The sequence below is a fragment of the Stegostoma tigrinum genome, chromosome 20, assembly GCF_030684315.1.
Source record: "Stegostoma tigrinum isolate sSteTig4 chromosome 20, sSteTig4.hap1, whole genome shotgun sequence".
Taxonomy (NCBI): domain Eukaryota; kingdom Metazoa; phylum Chordata; class Chondrichthyes; order Orectolobiformes; family Stegostomatidae; genus Stegostoma; species Stegostoma tigrinum.
The window spans coordinates 12,548,505-12,566,583 of record NC_081373.1 but is presented as its reverse complement, the minus strand read 5'-3'; the positions used below and the strand labels follow the sequence as shown (position 1 = coordinate 12,566,583).

Genomic DNA, 18,079 nt, shown 5'->3' with positions numbered 1-18,079 from the left:
TTTTGTTGTATTTCCTTCACCCTTTCAGCAAAGAGAAGCTCTCTTTTCAGTGTTCTGTCCCAAGTAATTACCCATCACATTTTCGATTCTTAACAGATGAATAAAGATGGTACATGTGAATTTATGAGGCATCCACAAAATGTGTAGTGACCTTGCAGGACGAAGGAAAATATGTAGAGAAGACAAAAGAATATAAATTGCAACTGGCAAAATCCAAGTATTCCATATTCTACGCATTTATATCTTCTCACAGATGGTACTACTTATCTCTTACCAGAGTAACAGCAGACAATACTTTCAGATATCTGACCTATTGTCACTAAACAAATTAATCAAAATCATTCCTGAATTCAAGCTGAAAGATCAAGCCCTCTAGCTTGCGAGCAGAAGGCAGTGTACATGCACATCTGAATAAGGGAGATATCAGGCTCTATTGAGGTGTCAGCCATTGTTAAGTAGCTTGCCAACATTGTCAGTCAAAGTTTTGCATACAAATAAAGGCCATCCGAGCAAGGTGGAAAGTGGGAATCTGACAGAGATAACTGAGGGGGAAAAAAATACCTGAGTTGAGCTGTTTGCGAATCAAATGTACAGATAAGACGCACATCAAAAAGGAACAAAGCGCACCTTTCTGTCAACATTACAGTCTCCTGTAGTAACAGTCCTTCCACCCTCTCCCACTCCAAGCACATGAAATACATACACTGATATGGATTTTGTAAAAAATGAAAACCAGGCATTTTACATCCTACATTTACAACACACACTAGAGCCCTGGAAACAAATAGGAACATTTACGAATCTGGGTAAAAGATCTGAAATGCTTATACCTACTTTGAAACAGGAAAATAATGCTCTAAATCGCCAAATTATTTCAAAATTCCTGACACATTCACAGTTCATACTTGAGCCAGAATTTCTTCACAATCATTAAAAGTAGCCCCTCAATATCACTGTAACAGGTCTAAGCCATAAATCATGCCCAATATGTGAACTATTTCCAACCTTGGGTGCACTGAAAATGTTCAAAACACTGATTAAACTAAAACCTGTTCTCTTGGAGGCAATTTTTGAAAGTTACTTCCAATTTAACTTTTTATATACCATGTGCACTGAAGCCCCAGAATCTGAATTCTTAAGCCAGGTATAATTTGGAAAATTTTGAAATTTAGCACATTTGTATGGATTATTTTATTTTATTTTACATAGCCCCTACATTTAACCAACTCAAAACAGGATTAAGGCATTAGTCTATATTCATTCTACAACTCACCTTCCTCAGTTCACTCACACACACACACATGGAGTGTTGCTTGAGTGATTCCAAGGAAGTTCTACAGGCACCTGTCACAGGTAGTGTACAGTGAACGTGTGGCAGTGTGGCTCAGCAGTTAGCACTGCGGCCTCACAGCACCAGGAGCTCTGGTTCGATTCCACCCCCTAGGCGACTGCCTGTGTGGAGCTTGCACATTCTCATGTCTGCGTCCAAAGATGTGCAGGCCAGGTGGATTTGCTATGTGAAATTGCGCGGTGTTCAGCGATGTGTAGATTAGGTGGGTGATAGGAGAATGCATCTGTATGGGATGCTCTGAGGTCAGTGTGCACTTGTTGGGCTGAAGGGCCTGTTTTCACACTGTCAGAATTCTATGATCCTCAGGTTATTCCACCATAATTGGAAAGTCACCAAACAAACTGGCTTTTGAGATCACAAACATTCCAGCTGGGAATCAGACTGAACCTACAGTCCAACTAGTGGCCTACAGACATTCGATACCCCAGTACAGACAGGGGATTGAATATTGGATCTTTAGTCTCTATTATTTCATACTACATGGAGAAGTATTTTCACCAATCTGACAACTAGAACAACATATTTTTATGCCAAGACAATCTGTGCAAAGTCCATGTTAGATATGCAACAGGAGAAAGGTGGCACTTAACCAACATAAGAACACCTCCTTAAAGGGTAGTCACAAGGAAGTGCCCAGTTATTTAGAGCCCTAGGCCATATCATATTAAAATAACTAGAGATTGCTCAGATCTTTGAGTTCAATAGATCACCAACCCAACATAAACTTCTATCATCATCCAAGCTACAATATGCCCTTTGCAGATACAGGAAGGGCTGTAAGTTTCATTCACATTTATTATGCCTGAAGGGTGGAAATATATAAAAGTATCGAATTCAAGATCAAGGCCCTCTAATATGGCAAAAAATTACCAAAAATTGGAAAAAGATCAGAAAAAAATTCCATTTTAACTATGATATGCTAACTTTGAAAAGCAAAGTAACTGGCAACCTGGCTTCGGTATTTAACTGTGAATAATTTCAGGCTTATGCTAACTAAACAATTTCAGGCTACATTATGCAGAAGATCACCTAATAGGCAGCTTGCCTTGGGGAGAGGGGCAGGGAGGTGGTTTACTTTCTTAAAAAAAAAGACAGAAAATTAGGACGAATGCATTAGAAACAACACAGACAGAAGAAATGGTCTGAGCTTTTGGTTACCAAAACAGAGGGTGAGATCAGTCCATAGACATTTGAAAAATACCATAGTGTTAAGAGTTAATCATCAATTTCACTCTGCTCTATTTATACATTCATTACAAACTCCAATCTACAATCTATGCTTTGAAATCAGTTCGGATTTTTAAATGATACATACATGGAAAAGAAAACTTTAGACAGTAACAATACCTCAAGGGCTTGGCACACCATTCAATCAATTCATTCTGGACGTAATTTTCTTTAGGGTAAAATTTCAGCACAACATTGTGGGCTGAAGGGGCTGTACTGTTCTATGTTCTATGCTCTATAATACTGAACCAATGTGAATTAAAATTAAACTCAAAAATTTTGTGAAGAGTACAGTATGATGCTGCAGCAACTGGATATCAACTTTTTTTGCCCCATTAGTTCTCTCACATGATATATCAATTAAGATTGCATTTCCCATCAATGACGGATATGAAAATGGGCTTCTGGCTTTAATAAAATCCTCAAATCTTATTAAAGATAAAATTATTAAAGCCATGACGTTTAGAACACGCAGGTGTGAAATAATTTGGTAAATCATGTTCTAAATTGTTAGTGCAGCCAAAACCACTCATCTCTTTACAGGTGTATTGTACTCTCTGCTATCTAATTTGTGAAACAAATTGGCACCTTGCCTCTGACCTGGAACAGTTCTTTAAAGTCACAGTCATAGTTTCCACAGGAACCTGTTATCTGGATGCGTATTGTAATTTTGATTCCTAAGCTGTACAAACAAACAAAATTTTAATGCCTCAATTTTTCGCCTAAAAATTGACATTTCAACAATTTGTGACTGCAAAAGGAAATTCAGAGTTGGATTCAACATTTTTAATAGTGATTTGTTCCAAACAATTATATTACATTTAGGGACCCAGCCCAGGGTGGAGGGGCGGGTGGTGGTGGTGGTGAACAAGTGATAGAAAACCAGATCTTCACATTGATATGTCAGCAATACAACATTAACATTTTAATTTAAACTTATTCAAGCAAACCAGCTGACCAGGGTTTGAGAATCTGTTTGTTTAGCTCTGCAATAATGAATTGGGATTCCCATGTGGATGGTGCCAGCAACATAACTTTTAAAATCTGCACAAGGTACAAGATTGAACACTACCATGAGTGAAGAAGAATGAAAATATCAGTTTATCATGCGGATCTCAGAACTGACTCCCTCCAAAGAGATATGTGGGTACAAAGGTTATTTATCAATCGCATTTTTAATCAGAAAAGGGTAATTATTTTAAATTTTACTTCTACATTATTTAAAGCAGCTAATATTTGGGAATATTAGGGCCAATGTTTCCATTAGTCTAACAATGCTCTAATGTACTAGATCACTAAGGCATGTAGGATGCACTATGATATACAACTCATTTCAATAACTGCATTTCCCAATCACTTCCAAATTAATATCAATTTCTTTCTCCCTTACTTTGTATTAATTTTTATCTCCTACTTCTTTCAACTTCAGAACATGCTACATAAATAGTTCATCTTGTGTGCTATATCATCACTCCACAACTCTTGGAAAACACGCTGCAGCACAGAATGAATGCTATTTGCACTGCATTCATAACAAACAAACTAAAAAACAGTTTTGGTAGCCCAAAAGACAGAAAATGTTAGCATTCCAAAATGGAACTCTAAAGTATAGCAAGAACAGGGATAAGACAACTGGAATACTGTGAACAGTTTTGGTCCCTCATCTAAGGAAGCCACACAGCAATTTTATACTAAGTTGATCCTGGGGACAAAGAGATGTCTTATGTAGAGAAGTCAAGTAGGTTGGGCCTGTACTCATTGAAGTCTACAACAATAAGTGGTGACCTTACTGAAACATACAAGACTCTAAAGGGATTTGACCGGGTGGATAGAGAAACTGTTTCCCCTTTTAAGACAGTTTACAACCAGGGAGCTAACCTCAGAGTAAGGGCTTGCTCAGTTCGTAGAGACCCTCACTCAGAGCATTGTGAATCTGTGGAATTCCTTACTGCAGTCAGCTGTAGAAGCTAGGTCATTAAGCATATTCAAGGCTGAGACAGACAAATCTTTCATCAGTAAGGAAATTAAGGGTACGGGGAAAAGGTAGAACAATGGAACTGAGGGCCATCAGATCAGCCATGATCTAACTGAATACCGGATCAGACTTGATGAACTGAATGGCCTGCTTCTGCTCTTACCTCTTATGGTCTAAAGACTCTTGGATGCATGGTAAAACTCCTTATACAGTGTCCCACCACAATTCAGCCCAAAACTCAGAAACCTCGTACAGCTCTAATATGTTTGCTTTCATTTTCCAACTGAGTGAGGTTATCAGTTTCGTGCGAAATTAGGAGCATTTCGCAGGGTGGGTTTGAAATGCCTAGAACCGCATTAAGCTTATACAAACTCACTTCATAAATGGACACTCCAGATGTTTAGGTTTCCATAATTTAACATGTTGTGAATCAAATCAGACAAGTAACAAGAGCAACTTAGCTGGAGATTCAACCACTTCATGTTGTCTTCAAATTATTACAATGACGGCCTATTAATTTACAAGCGGAGAGAAGTCCCAGTTCTCAAATTCAAAGCACAATGATTATGTCAGTGCAGCAAATATACTGAAAACCACAAGACAGAAATTTAGTTGAATAGATCCAGCTTGGTTTCATCTTCCAGTTACACCTTTCTTTGAAACTTTTGATTTGGAGTGGATGTCAGAATAGTGTGCCAAGTTTCTTTTTAAGTATGTTACAGTACTCATGCAAAGTCATAAGCAGAAGTATAATTTCCTAGCTTCTGTTATTCTCCATTTTCTTTATCTCTTCTTTCTCACCCCAAATGAAAATGGTCTGGGTGCATACTTGTAAAAAGGTAGGCACTGAATACAAGCCAACCATTGCAAGATGTGAGAAACCAGGCAATTAATTTGCAGATACAATTCTGTCTGTCATATTTTACAGTCCAAAGAATCAAGAGTAGGAAGTAATAAGAAATGATTTCAATTTCAAATATTCTTTATGTAGCAAACAAACTCTCACCCCCCACCCCCCAGAAACTGCATGACTCCAGCACTGGTCTCAAACAATTTAGTTTTAACAGTGTTACAACTGGAAAGGAAGCCTAATAAATTAGCAAAACTGACAAGATAATACTTCATTTTAGTTGTTTAGAATAAATAAAAATAAATAAAAATAAATAAATAAATCAGTGAAACAGACGCTATCTACAATCAGTTCACTTTAGTCAAATAATAATTAATCCAAAATGTCATAAATAATAAACTTTCTGCTTCAAAGTCAAAGAAAACAGACAGGAAATGTTCAGGACAGCTTCTCTTGTTACTTCTCCAACAGCAACAAAATGAATTTCAGAGAATATTTTGCCTGAAGTTGACACTTATCAAACAGCCACTTTCATGTTGAGAATCTGAAATCTGGCAACTGAACATCAGTGTTGACTACAAAAACATTTGTGTTTTTCAAAACTCTCTTCTTAGAGGAGTTTTTTGTTGAGTTCAAGGTGAATATTAAACTACTGGGAACAAGCAGTTTCTGTAAGTAATTCTTAGGAAATTTAATGCCATGAAAGGAACAAAACCAGTAGTGTTCAACAAAATCATCCACAGTATATTGCAATGGCTGCTTATTATGGTGGCTTATGAATCTTTATCAATAAGGCTATAAGGCTGCAGATCATAAAGAGGTGAGAAAGTCTTGCCGCAATACAATATTACAGCAAGGGTACCATTGTCACGATTTGATAGTTCAGGAGTTGTGCATAATTAGGTATGAATTATTAAGACAATTGCAGTATAAGCAGAATACTGTCAGCCATTTAGCTGACACGAGCTATTTCCTAGGTGAGCATAAGCATATAACATCCAAGTTTTTTTTTCCTGCTTTGATTCAATCCATTCCCAAGCCATTCTGCTCTTAATTAACTGGGTTTTGATGTTAAACCAGTTCTTATATTTAGAAGTTGAGGAATTGTCTTAAGGCATACAAACGTACCTAGGAATAAACTCCAATGCATCTGGTAACTAAAGGCAACACGTCAGCACAAAACAGCTACGGCCTGCTCCAAGATGACTCCATGCCAGCCTTGAGAATTAGACAAGTTCAGAAGATTTTCTGCACTATTTCAAAATTATTTTACGCACAAAACAAGACAACTAATCATAGTTGCAGCTCAACTCCTAAAGCACATTAATAATTTTGAATTAAAAGAACCTAGCATAAACAAAAGGGACAAGGCAAAAAGTGTTCTGAGGAAGAGTCACTGAACCCAAAACATTAACTTGGATTTCTCTCCACAGATGCTGCCATATTTGCTGAGCTTTTCCAGCAATTTGTTTTTGTATATCCAAGTGTTCAATTTAAAAAAACAAATTAGATTATTTCCCTCAATTGTACTGCGATGAGCACAAAAACTTGACATTCACATGAACATTTAATTTGCATCATGAGCAGGTTGAAATGTTTAAGGTTCTGGAGTTGCTTTAACAAAAGGCCTGAAGAACTTCGGTGTTAAGACTGACGTTGGAGCCTCAAAAGAACACCAGAAAACAGAACCCTTCCTGCTCCATAGCTGACCAACATGGCACCACCACTTCCAAACTTGGGGAAGCTTTATGTGCCTTTCTCTCAACAAATATTTGTGTACATTAACCACAGGCTGTTAATATGGTCTCTAGTTAAGCACATGGTGCAAAAGCAGCGAGTTGTTCACAAAATGGTCAATAATCTCTTGCAATGAACTTGAGGAGCAACACTAAAAATTAATCAATGTGAAAAGTTGTGCAAATTTACAAGTTCCTTGATCACAATCATGATATTCATTAATAATGGAAATCCAAGTTACACCTTAATCAAAATTTAGATTGATAATTCTTCATCAAAACTGAAATATTAACTCTGTCCATAAATGAGTATTTCCAGCATTTTCTGTTTTTCAAATCAGATTTTCAGTAATGGCAATATTTTGCTTCTGGGTTGATCATAATTTGTTTAGGTGAAATGTTAAACAGTTTTCAAAATCTGTGTGTCAAATTCAATGAAATATTCTTGGAAAAATAATAGGCTTTAAAATAATTGCCATTAGACGGCAAAGCTGCATTTCTACGACTATAAAGTTATCTGTATTACATCAGTTTCTTTGCAAACTTCTTTGAATCAACAGGAACTGAAGTATCAATTCGTCCACTTCATTTATACAGTGAAGGATTAGTTGATACTTAATACTTACTAAAACTGAACTGAGATATTTAGTGGGTACCCAAAAGTCACAAATGTAATGTTCATCAAAACAAAAATCTGCTATTTGAATTGTGTGACTACTTCCCATGATTTGTTGAAACACTCAAGCAAAACAATTAACGAACAAAGCAACACAAAGGTTAAACAGCAAAAAGCCAACTTCTTATATTACATAATGGAAAAAAAGGACAAAAGAAATCTCAGGGAACGCAAACAATTCACCACATGGGTGCTATTTATTTATTTTCATCTTTAGAGTTCATTTTCACTCTATTTGAAAATTGGAAAACGAATGAGCTACAGTGGAAAGGATAAAAACAATATCCTTAAAGGACAACTCCAGCAGTGAAAAAAACTTCATTTTAATCGTTCAAGTTCAGACGATCCGGACTCTATGCACTACCAAATCAAGGATCCTCTTCTCACAGCAGCCACTGGTCTCCTTCGACAAGACGCATTAAAGCCCTGAAAATATCTGTAGTTCTTGCACCCTATAAAATCCATATCCCTACTCACTGAATACAGACCACGAGCTACTTATTTTAAAGGAATACTTCCACTCAAGCGACAAGAGAAATTTCATAATAACACAAATGGTCTAAGAGTTATAAAGTGCTTTTTATTCCTTTTTTTCCCCCTTAAGCAGATGTCATCTTGCTATGCACCTCCTACAACATGGATAAGCCTCCTATAATACTGCTCTTTAAATTCACAAACACAGGCCTTTTATAGTGTGTATTCAAAGATACCGCCTCTCCCTGTGTGAACCAAATTAACATTTCACCAAAGCAGAATGCCTGAGAACACAAACTGAGTTGTATGGAAGGACAGGTGAACAAGGCCACCTTCTACCACCCTCTAATACCACTATGGGTTGCACCACCTCAGTGTAAATTGTCCCGTATTTATTTGTGAAACCACAGAAGTTTGGATACAGACAGATAAAACAATAAAGTAAATTAATTAATTTGTCCTTTAATTATAAACAACCTATTTAACCAACATTTTGGCCTAACTGCTTTGCAGTGAAAAATTAAACAATGAATTATAAAATAGGTTTGTCTAAGTTACTTTGTGTAAATATATAGTCCACAATGCTGTATCCAATGCAACAGACAAGATACAAATTTAATTTATGGTAAGGACACTAATCAATTTAAAATAACCAAAGTTTACACTGAGCACTTCAAATTTGCCAAACATGTCCCCCCTGCACCCTCCCCCAGCCCCAGTTTCCAAGAGTCAGTTACCTGACTATTCATGAACCCATCCAGATATCTCTTAAAATGCTGTCATTTATAACCTTAAAATAATGGAAAGTAATGCACTCTGAAATATTTTAAAAACCTATTTAATAATGAAAAGGTCAAAACAAAACCAAAGTTTCCACTATTTCAAGTTTGACACTTCATTGTACTGTTTGGGGGGGGGGGGAAAGAACGGGGAGAGACTGGAAATACAAATAGACTTCCATTCTGAAACTGATATTTTATAAATTAAATAATCTGTTACTCCAAAATCAGGCATTCAACATTGTTAGAAATAATTTTAACTTCTGAATAATGTTGAAAAGATATAAATTTAAAATTTTAAACCCATGTGAACCCTCAAATGCCAGTTTGATGGTAATGAGTAGTCCATATGAGCAAAGCCAAGGGTTTAGGCATTTTCTAATAAAACTATTCAAACACATTATGGAGCAAGTGAGAACTGAATCTGGTACTCCTGGCCCAGAGGTAGAAACACTCGCACTCTGCCACAAGAGCACCCACACCAAGGGTTCTTTTCATAAATTCAACTTGTTTAAGGATATTGTCACACACCTCTGGAACAGATGAGACCGCAGCCTAGGCTTCCTGGCTCAGAGTTAGGGACACTACTGCTATACCCTCTAAACCAAGAATTTGTTTTTAAAAATGCAGGCATTACTCAACTAATCAGTGAACAAATGGCTATATTTTAGTAATGTTCAATTCAGTTCCATTTTGAACTTTGTCCTCTTCCTCGACTGTCTCCCATCAATGTCTAATCATTTTTCATTTGCCTGTGTACCTCTGGAGCAGGTGGGACTTGATCCAACCTTCCTGTATCAAAGACACTCCCAGGGCACCACAACAGTACTCCACGCCAAGGTTGTGTTTTTGTTTACAAACTTGCTTAGAGATGTTATTACACACCTCTGGAGCAGGTGGGATTTGAACACTAGTCTCCTGACTCAGGTTAAGGGACATTATCAATGTGCCACAAGAGCCCTCAGCCAAGGGTTCAGATATTTTCTAAGCAATCGGTTCAGAGAATTATACACTTCTGGTGCAGATAAGATTAAAACCCAGGCCTCTTGGCTCAGAAGTACGGACTCTACCATTTGCCACAAGAACTGCTAAACCAAGGGTTTGTTTAATCAATCTGTACAAACCATAATTGTGCCCTCGCGTCACCCTTAATTGAAGCCATTAAGCTCATTTGTTTTGAGATTAAGTCTCTTATATGCAATCTACTTGGGTTTTAAGTTTGAAGAGATGAAGCAGTTTTAAAATAGTGCTATTTAAAACTCACCAAATGATCGGTTCCTAGCTCAACAGAACATTATCAATTTGGACTGTCAACTTAAGAATGTCTCAAAGACAAATGTTTCAAAATTTGATAGTATCGATTAAAATAGTTCACATTTTTCAGATTCGGAACATTAAGTAATTTGCATGAAAATAACCTATGTTGGCAAAGGAAGGGCTCATTCTGTACGAACATAAATTTAATACTTTTTTAAAAATTAAACTGTAGAGATTCGGGCGTAGCAACACTAGAAAGTTGGCTAAGCCTCTCTGAAAACAGAAGGTTCCACTTTATACTCACGACGAACTTATGCTCTGAATTTTACACTAATTGTCAAACAGGAAGTGTTAGTGAAAAGGGGCTGCCAATGTTTAGCTTTTAACCCAATTACACAGACACAGCGGGTTGTGAATAAACTCTGGCAGGTCAGCTAACCTTGCAAAGCTCAATATTTGGTAACTAATGGGTGGGGCGGTGGGGGCTCATCATACAGGAGTACAATCTCTTGTGGTTTCGGGTGTTGCGCTCCTCGTTAGGCCTGTTTCAACTACCAAATAAAAGCGCAGCCATAACAAAACCTTCTTTTATTCAACTACACAGTTAGGCTGTTCTGTTCCATCCCTGACCGTTCTGCTAAAACATCTCAATCTAAGAGTTTAAAAGGAAAGAGGTTTTACGATCAGAGAATAAGCGCGTCTATTTATCCTAAAATACATATGTTGGTCAAAATAGCAATAAAAAAAGCTATACCCTTCTTCCTAGTCTAACACGTCTTTCCAAGCAACTTACATTTCATATAGATGAATTCCAGTTCACGATCATTCCAGTGTCTCTGAACTTCTTTAAGATAAATTTGTGAAAAGACATTTTTTTTTCAAAAAAAGGTACAACCGCAGTTACATCCCAGACTCCACAAGCCTTGGTGAAAGGGACTTAAACAGATCCGCCCACATCTCCTCCGATTGGCTCAGGACAGAAGGCATCGCCAGGATTGGTTACTAAAATTGTCAATCTGCAGTTTTAACGTTAGAAGGCCTCAGCACGCGCCTGTTTAGTTTTAATTACATCGGAGAAGATTAAAGATAGACATTGACATACAAGTTACCGAAAAATGTCAGTAGTTATTAGAAATAATATGCAACAACTGCAGTGCTGAAAATGCACCAAAATAAAACCATCATACATTATTCACGGATACATTTTCTGCTCCCTTGCCGCCTCTAATTAGGTTTCGCACCAGCAAACACTCAGATCAAAAGATAAGCAAGGGAACAGATTACAGACATCCCCTTCTAAAGGATTGAAAAAAAAATTGTGTTGGGCGAACTGAAGTATCGTAGAAGCCTTGCAATGCCAGCGCAAGTATAAGACAATATTTCCTCCCGACTCCAGTTTGTAAAATCCTGCAGCCAATTCAAGTCCATCCTACAAAACTGGACCATACTTTTGCATTTATTGCACAATTTAAATAGATATTGAAAACTTCAGTTTTTTTTAAAATGTCTAGTGGAAAGCAAATTCCCCATATTTCATTTTTTAAAAACAATTCTATTTGTTTAATTGACCAAATACGAAAGTAAAATTAAAAGGGGCAATATTTTGGGCCATTTATTTTAATTCTTTTGAAAAGAAAAATACAGTCCTGTTGCGAGCATACTACCTATCAATTTCATTCTGAATGTATTTCTTAAAGTAGTGGAGAGTATTAAATATGAATGGCATGTACAATGCCTGATCTGATCTATAAGTCACTGATATTCAATTTCTCAATTCTCTTTTATAGAAATCTGTGTAAAATGCTGATTGCTGATCCTTTCATGAGTGCTATTCACTTTGGTACTGCTAATTTATAGTGCTTCAGAAACTGACACTTGTTCAGTACAGACTTCATTGAAAACAAAAACAAAGATTCAAAGAGCATTTATATAAAGAGATTTCTTCCAGCCTTTACGGCTGGACCAGAACAGTACTACTTTGTAAGGGCCACAGAAAATGCTTGAAACACATAGCAGATAAGGTGTCACATGTGGAGAGAATCGGAGTTTATGTTTCAGGATGCTGACTTTGTATTAGAACTTTGTACTACCAGCATTTTCTGGTGATATTTTTGTATTTTCAAGATACTCAGTACTTTGGTTTGGTTTGGTACTGCTGTTATGTTGGCTTGTTGTAAACAAATATTAATTAGAATTTTCAGTAACAAAGATTCCTTCCTTTTATTCCCAACCTACCTCCACCCTGTGCCGCCCATGGTGTCATTTCAAACCGTTGGTCTGCTATGCTACTGCTCACCCAGATATCAAAAAGTACTAGTACCAACACAAACCCTACTCAACCTTTGAATTACTAGAACTGTGTTCCAGCTCATCTTCTAATTCCTGGGGTTCTGGCGTGAGGAGTTTCAGCTTTTTCTTTGGCGGGTTTTTCAAAGTACCCAGCCTCTCTTTCACTTTGTACTCCAGGGTACTGTGAGGGATTCCATAGGTACTCTGGGCTTTTGAGACACTCATCTTGCCATTCATCACCACAGTGATAGCTTCTTCAAGGATTTCACTGTTGTACTGGCGGTAGCGTCCTCGCTTCTTTCTGGGTTGCTTCAAGTCACCCTCTTGGTCAGATGTGGCCTGCTGTTTACTAGAGGTTGGCTGCTCTGCATCTGAGCCCCAAGAATCATGACCTTTATCAGCCAAGCTCATGACCCCTTTCCTATGCCACAAATTCTGCTTTGGAAGGATCACTCGGAGTTTTCTGTGCAGTGCACTTTCAATCTGTGAATTCATGAGCAACGGGCTACAGTTATAATGATTTGTGACATTGCTTTCACAAGAGAGATCCATTCCCCGAACCTGTGGAATCTTCAAATCCACTGAAGTGGAATAGCCTTGGTCTTTCTTCCCATGTTTTGTCTGAACTGATCCTCTCTGTAATGTAACCTGATGTAAAGCAAGTTCCTTGGTATCTGAAGATGTATCATTTCCCCTGAATTTTACATGTTGCAAATTAAATTCATAATGTGGTTTGGCCCAGGGGGCCTCCCTGGCGAGTACTAAGTGCTGTCCACGGTGCTGAGATATTGGTCCAAGATTGGGTATAGAAGATGGCTCACTCCTGCTTAGTGGTTCCTCATTCTTCTGAGATGATCGAGTTGCTGGGATTTTCAGAATAACAGAAGATCCACAATCACCCTGCGTCACACTCTGCATGCTTCTTAGTGACTTTGGTAGTGCTCCTTCATGACTTTGCGATTCGCCATCCAATTGCTGTTGGCCAGCTCTCACAGGACGCCTAGGATTGGATGGAAGGAAACTCAGGTGAGCAGGACTTGCACAGGCAGGAAGGAATCGATGGGATCACTCCTTTATTAGAAGACCTTGCTTGGGTAACATCACTTTTTGAATCTATAGAATTTAACAATCTCAGCAACTGCATCAAATTTAATTTTTTTTTGTTTAAATAATTATTTATAAAATTGTTAGAAAATATTCACCAACAGTTTGAAATAGCACAAACTGAGGCATTGCAATCAAAGCTCCCTCAAAATAAAACTAAATACAGCGGTAAGGGAAGTTTTTTTTAAAAAGGGTGCACAAATTTCTGAAACAGTAGCTTTATTGCATATTACAACTTAACATATGTTGACAATCTACAATACAGGATTAATTTTAGTATGACAAATGTGACGTTACCTCTAAACAAGTAATAAAAGAGTCAGCCAAATGATGGAAAATTAAACATTCAATGCTATATCTTAAAATATCAGACATTTGTGCAAGCCATACTTTCACAAAAGTGTTGAAATAACCTAATAAATATGACATTAACAAAACAAAATATCCAAGTCTTATGAAGTCAAAATAGGAATGCTCCCAATAATTTATAGTGCTGGTCAGTTTACTTTTTACATGGGCATCACAGTTTACTTCCTGCAAATTTTGTTTCTCTTCCCTCCCTTCATTTACTCCTGATGCCGCTAACTTACATGAGGCTCCTGTTCGGAGTGCCAAGGACCTTCTGGTACTTGCCCAAGCAGTCACTCTTCATATTTCAACCAAGGGCGTGAATGGCAAAAAGCAATCTTTTCACTTATCCTTGGAAAGGATACAATTTCACAACCATAGGGAAAGATCAGGCAGGCATAGCTAATTTAATTCTTTTTTCAAAAATCTGGCACAGGCACCATCGACCAAATGGGCTACTGATTTCTAAGATTCAAAGCTTATACCTCTGTTCATTCTCCTCCTCATCCACATTGACACATTTTCTTTTAATGGCCATTGGATAGCTACCTGGAAGGTAAATCCTGAATGCACTCATTCCCTCAAGCCAATTGTAGCAACAGTACTTCCAATCCAGGAGAGAAAGGATTTATCAGTATGAACTATTCTAGGATTTCATTTGTTTATGCAGTTCAGCTGTTTAACTCCTTAAATAATTCAGCCTTTTAGGAATCATGTTTTTATTTACTTACCCATGATATAAAGATAAAAATATATAAAATGATATAAAGATAAAGACCGTTGGTCTATTGTTCGATGAATGAAACTCTTTGAAGGAGTTAACTCATCGCCCATTGCCCTAATCTTTTCCCAATATCTTCCAAACTGTTATTCAACACCCTTTTAAAAATTATATTGATTGTACTTTCACTAACTTTTCAGTATTACATTTTTGTTCATAAATCACTGCAGGAGAAAACAGTGATCTCCTCTCTGGTTATTTCAGCAAATGCCTTAAACATGCATCCTTTGGTTACTGACTTTCCTTCCACTGAAAATGGTTTCTCCTTATTAATTTTGCAAATGCCCTTTGGAATTTTAAACACCTTTATCATATCTAAATGCAATATTTCAAATTGCTGATCATAAACCAAATATTTTTCACTTGCTCGATCTGATTCTTTTATTACACCAATTCCACCAGATAGTTTCAAAAGCTATTTTCCCCTTAGTAACTTGATAAGGTTTTCGATTATATGCTCAAAGGCAACATCTGGATGGCAGATACAAATTCTACTAATACTAGAAAATAGTATTTCTATAATGAAACACAAAACCGTATCAGTTGCACACATGCCCACTAAAAAAAAATCATTTGTCGAATATTAACAGGGATATCTTCTCATCAAATGTACACTCAAATAAGACTTAGGTATGCAACCTTCATGGCAGGTGAGATGTGTGGAAAGGAAAAATATCCAAATACTTATTTGTGGGTCTTTGCAGATATATCGAGATAAAATAAAAAAAACCTTATTAGGTTAGACATTCAGGCACACATTAGATACATTGTAAAGATCACTATTTTGTAACAACTTAAAGCAGTCCAGTATGAGATTGCTTACGCTGGATAATCTGTAGCCTATGAGTGCCAACCTGTGCTGAATTATAGGTCGTCTTGCTCACAAGGTCAACAAGAGAACTTTTGCTTTGGCTCCCAACAACTGACAGAGAAAATTTATACCTCAAGCTCAGGTTTGATTTAGTTCAGGGAGATAAGTAAAGAGCGGAGTGCTGCATTCTTTTCAGTTATAAAATTAATTTACTAAGGAATATTGTGTTTCACTGTTCAGTGTTTCTATACTTTGAGAAACAAAAACAAAGGGGCCCATTAAACTCTGACTAACAATCAGGTCAACGTGGCATCAAGTTTAACATTTCAACGATTATTTTAAAATCTCCAAAAATACATACTCTCTACAGACGAGGCCAATTTTACTTCATCTACCCGCTGTGACCTAAGCTGCCCCGATACAGTATTCAATTGGTTCGAATACAACTCTAGAATTTTCAATTCTGCTGATCTATTCCACCTGCTGATCATAACTTCCAACAAAGCTCAACTGCATCTGTCCAAAATGCATTTTGCAAGTCTTACACTCACAATTTAATGTGGGATTATTGCATAATTGTTCAGGATGTTTTCATTTCAAACAGGCAATTCCCCTGCTTCACAGGACCTTCCAAACAGTCTTAAACTGAGTAGTAGACTAGACTGCAGCAGCTCACGGAGGTCATCACATTTCAATGGCAATTAGGGATGGATAATAAATGTTGGCCTTGCCAGCAACACCCATATCCGGAGAGTGAATTTTAAAAAAATTCTAGATATTCCAACATACTAACCTGGGTTGTTACCCAGAAAGTGCTCGACAGGAAATTCTGGTCTAATTCCAAGCTAACTGTATAAATTATCCCACAAACACACTCACTGACATACCTGACCCGAAGCCCTGCCCCAACCTGGCTAGTCCCCATCACCTGACCTAATCCCTCCACCCTAATTTCAATAGCTTGATAATGACATCCCTTCTTGACTGATCCAACTACCTCCTGATGCACCTATTGCCCTGACCCTCTCCCCACCTACTACTTCACCCAGCTGTCAGCCTAACCCACTGCCCATTTTCTCATTGAGCCCTTACCCCTTCACTAACATTCACTCTGGATATTCAAAGTTACTTATCGCAGCTAATTCTGTAAAACAGAGCTGTACTGATTCCTGTGCCAAGAGTGTTTTTCCGCATCATGAGTTCTGAAGTCTTTTTATTTTCCAAGTAGGTAGGTTTAAGACTGATCACAGTGACAAACAATGGTTGTGGTGCTAATCAAAGGATTTAAGCCAATGTTTTGCCTACTCCCAGAAAGTTGGACAACCCCTTTTAATTACTAAAAAGGCAAGGTGTTCTAGGTTTTCCCAATAACTTGGTCCTCTGATGCTAGATACAGCCCACTGGTTTTTCTGCTTTATTATCTCAATGCTGGAATGTCAACCTAGTGTTGAGGCAACAAGAAATAAGGACAATACATGAAATGTAATCTAGCCAGAGCTTTACTTAGGTTTAAAAGTTAACTTCTCTAATTTTTTCTGTCAATATATTTCAAACATCCGACAGATTTTAAATTAAAATTCTACATTTTCTGTCCAGACTCCTGCCACAACAAATTACACATACCAGTCGAACTTCTACCTATTCTAATCCCGGTTTCCAGCACTTTACCTGTAGTCTTCATTGCAATGGCACTTCAAGAGTTCATCTAAATAGTTCTAAAATGTCTTGAGGGTTCCCACCTCTACCATTCTTTCAGGTGGTGACTTCCAGATATATCCATAATCCTCTGGGTGGAAAAAAAATGTTTCTACAGATCCCTTCCAAATCTTCTGTTCCTTACATTAACATTATGTCCCCTCAATTAAGCAGGAAAATTTCTCTCCACCTACCATGTCCAGGCCTTTCAGAGCTATGTCTCTTATTGGAGATGATCAATCTAACCACTTTTTCTTGACATTCAATGTTGTTACCATCACTGAATCCCCTATCAACATCCTGGATGTTACCATTGACCAGGAACTCCACTGAAATCACCATTTAAACAAAGTGGCTACAAGAACAGGTCAGAAACTTGGAATTCTATGGCAAGGAACTCATTTCCTGAATCCCTAAAGCCTGTCCACCATTTACAAGGCACAAGTCAGGAATGTGATGGAATACTCTTTGCTTGCCTGGATGGATGCAGCTCTAACAACACTCAAGAAGCTTGACACTTCCAGTACAAAGCAGCATGCTTGATGAGAATCACAGCTACAAGCATCCACTCCCTCCCCCACTGACACACAATAGCAGCAGTGTGAACTAACTACGAGATGCACTGCAGAAATTCACCAAAGATTCTTAGACAGCACCTTCCAAATCTATGACCACTTCCATCTAGAAAGACAAGAGCAGCAGATACATGAGAACACCACAACCTGC

At 37.6% G+C, this 18,079-nt stretch overlaps 1 protein-coding gene across 8 annotated transcripts in view; it reads right to left on the bottom strand.

The window, feature by feature from the left end:
• wu:fc17b08 (uncharacterized) overlaps positions 1 to 18,079 on the bottom strand; it is a 122,893-nt gene that overhangs the window by 40,388 nt on the left and 64,426 nt on the right. For 2 of the 8 annotated variants that reach the window (XM_048550894.2, XM_048550895.2), the window contains exon 1: positions 11,119 to 12,659. The exons of 4 other annotated variants lie outside the window; for them this stretch is intronic. Coding sequence is in view for 2 of the 4 variants with exons in the window: in XM_048550893.2 (XP_048406850.2) it covers positions 3,179 to 3,207 (29 nt within the window). In the remaining 2 variants the exon portion in view is untranslated. Of the gene's footprint in view, positions 1 to 3,178; positions 3,261 to 11,118; positions 12,660 to 18,079 lie in introns of those variants that run through there. 2 more of the 8 variants (XM_048550893.2, XM_059653006.1) reach the window with 2 other exon arrangements.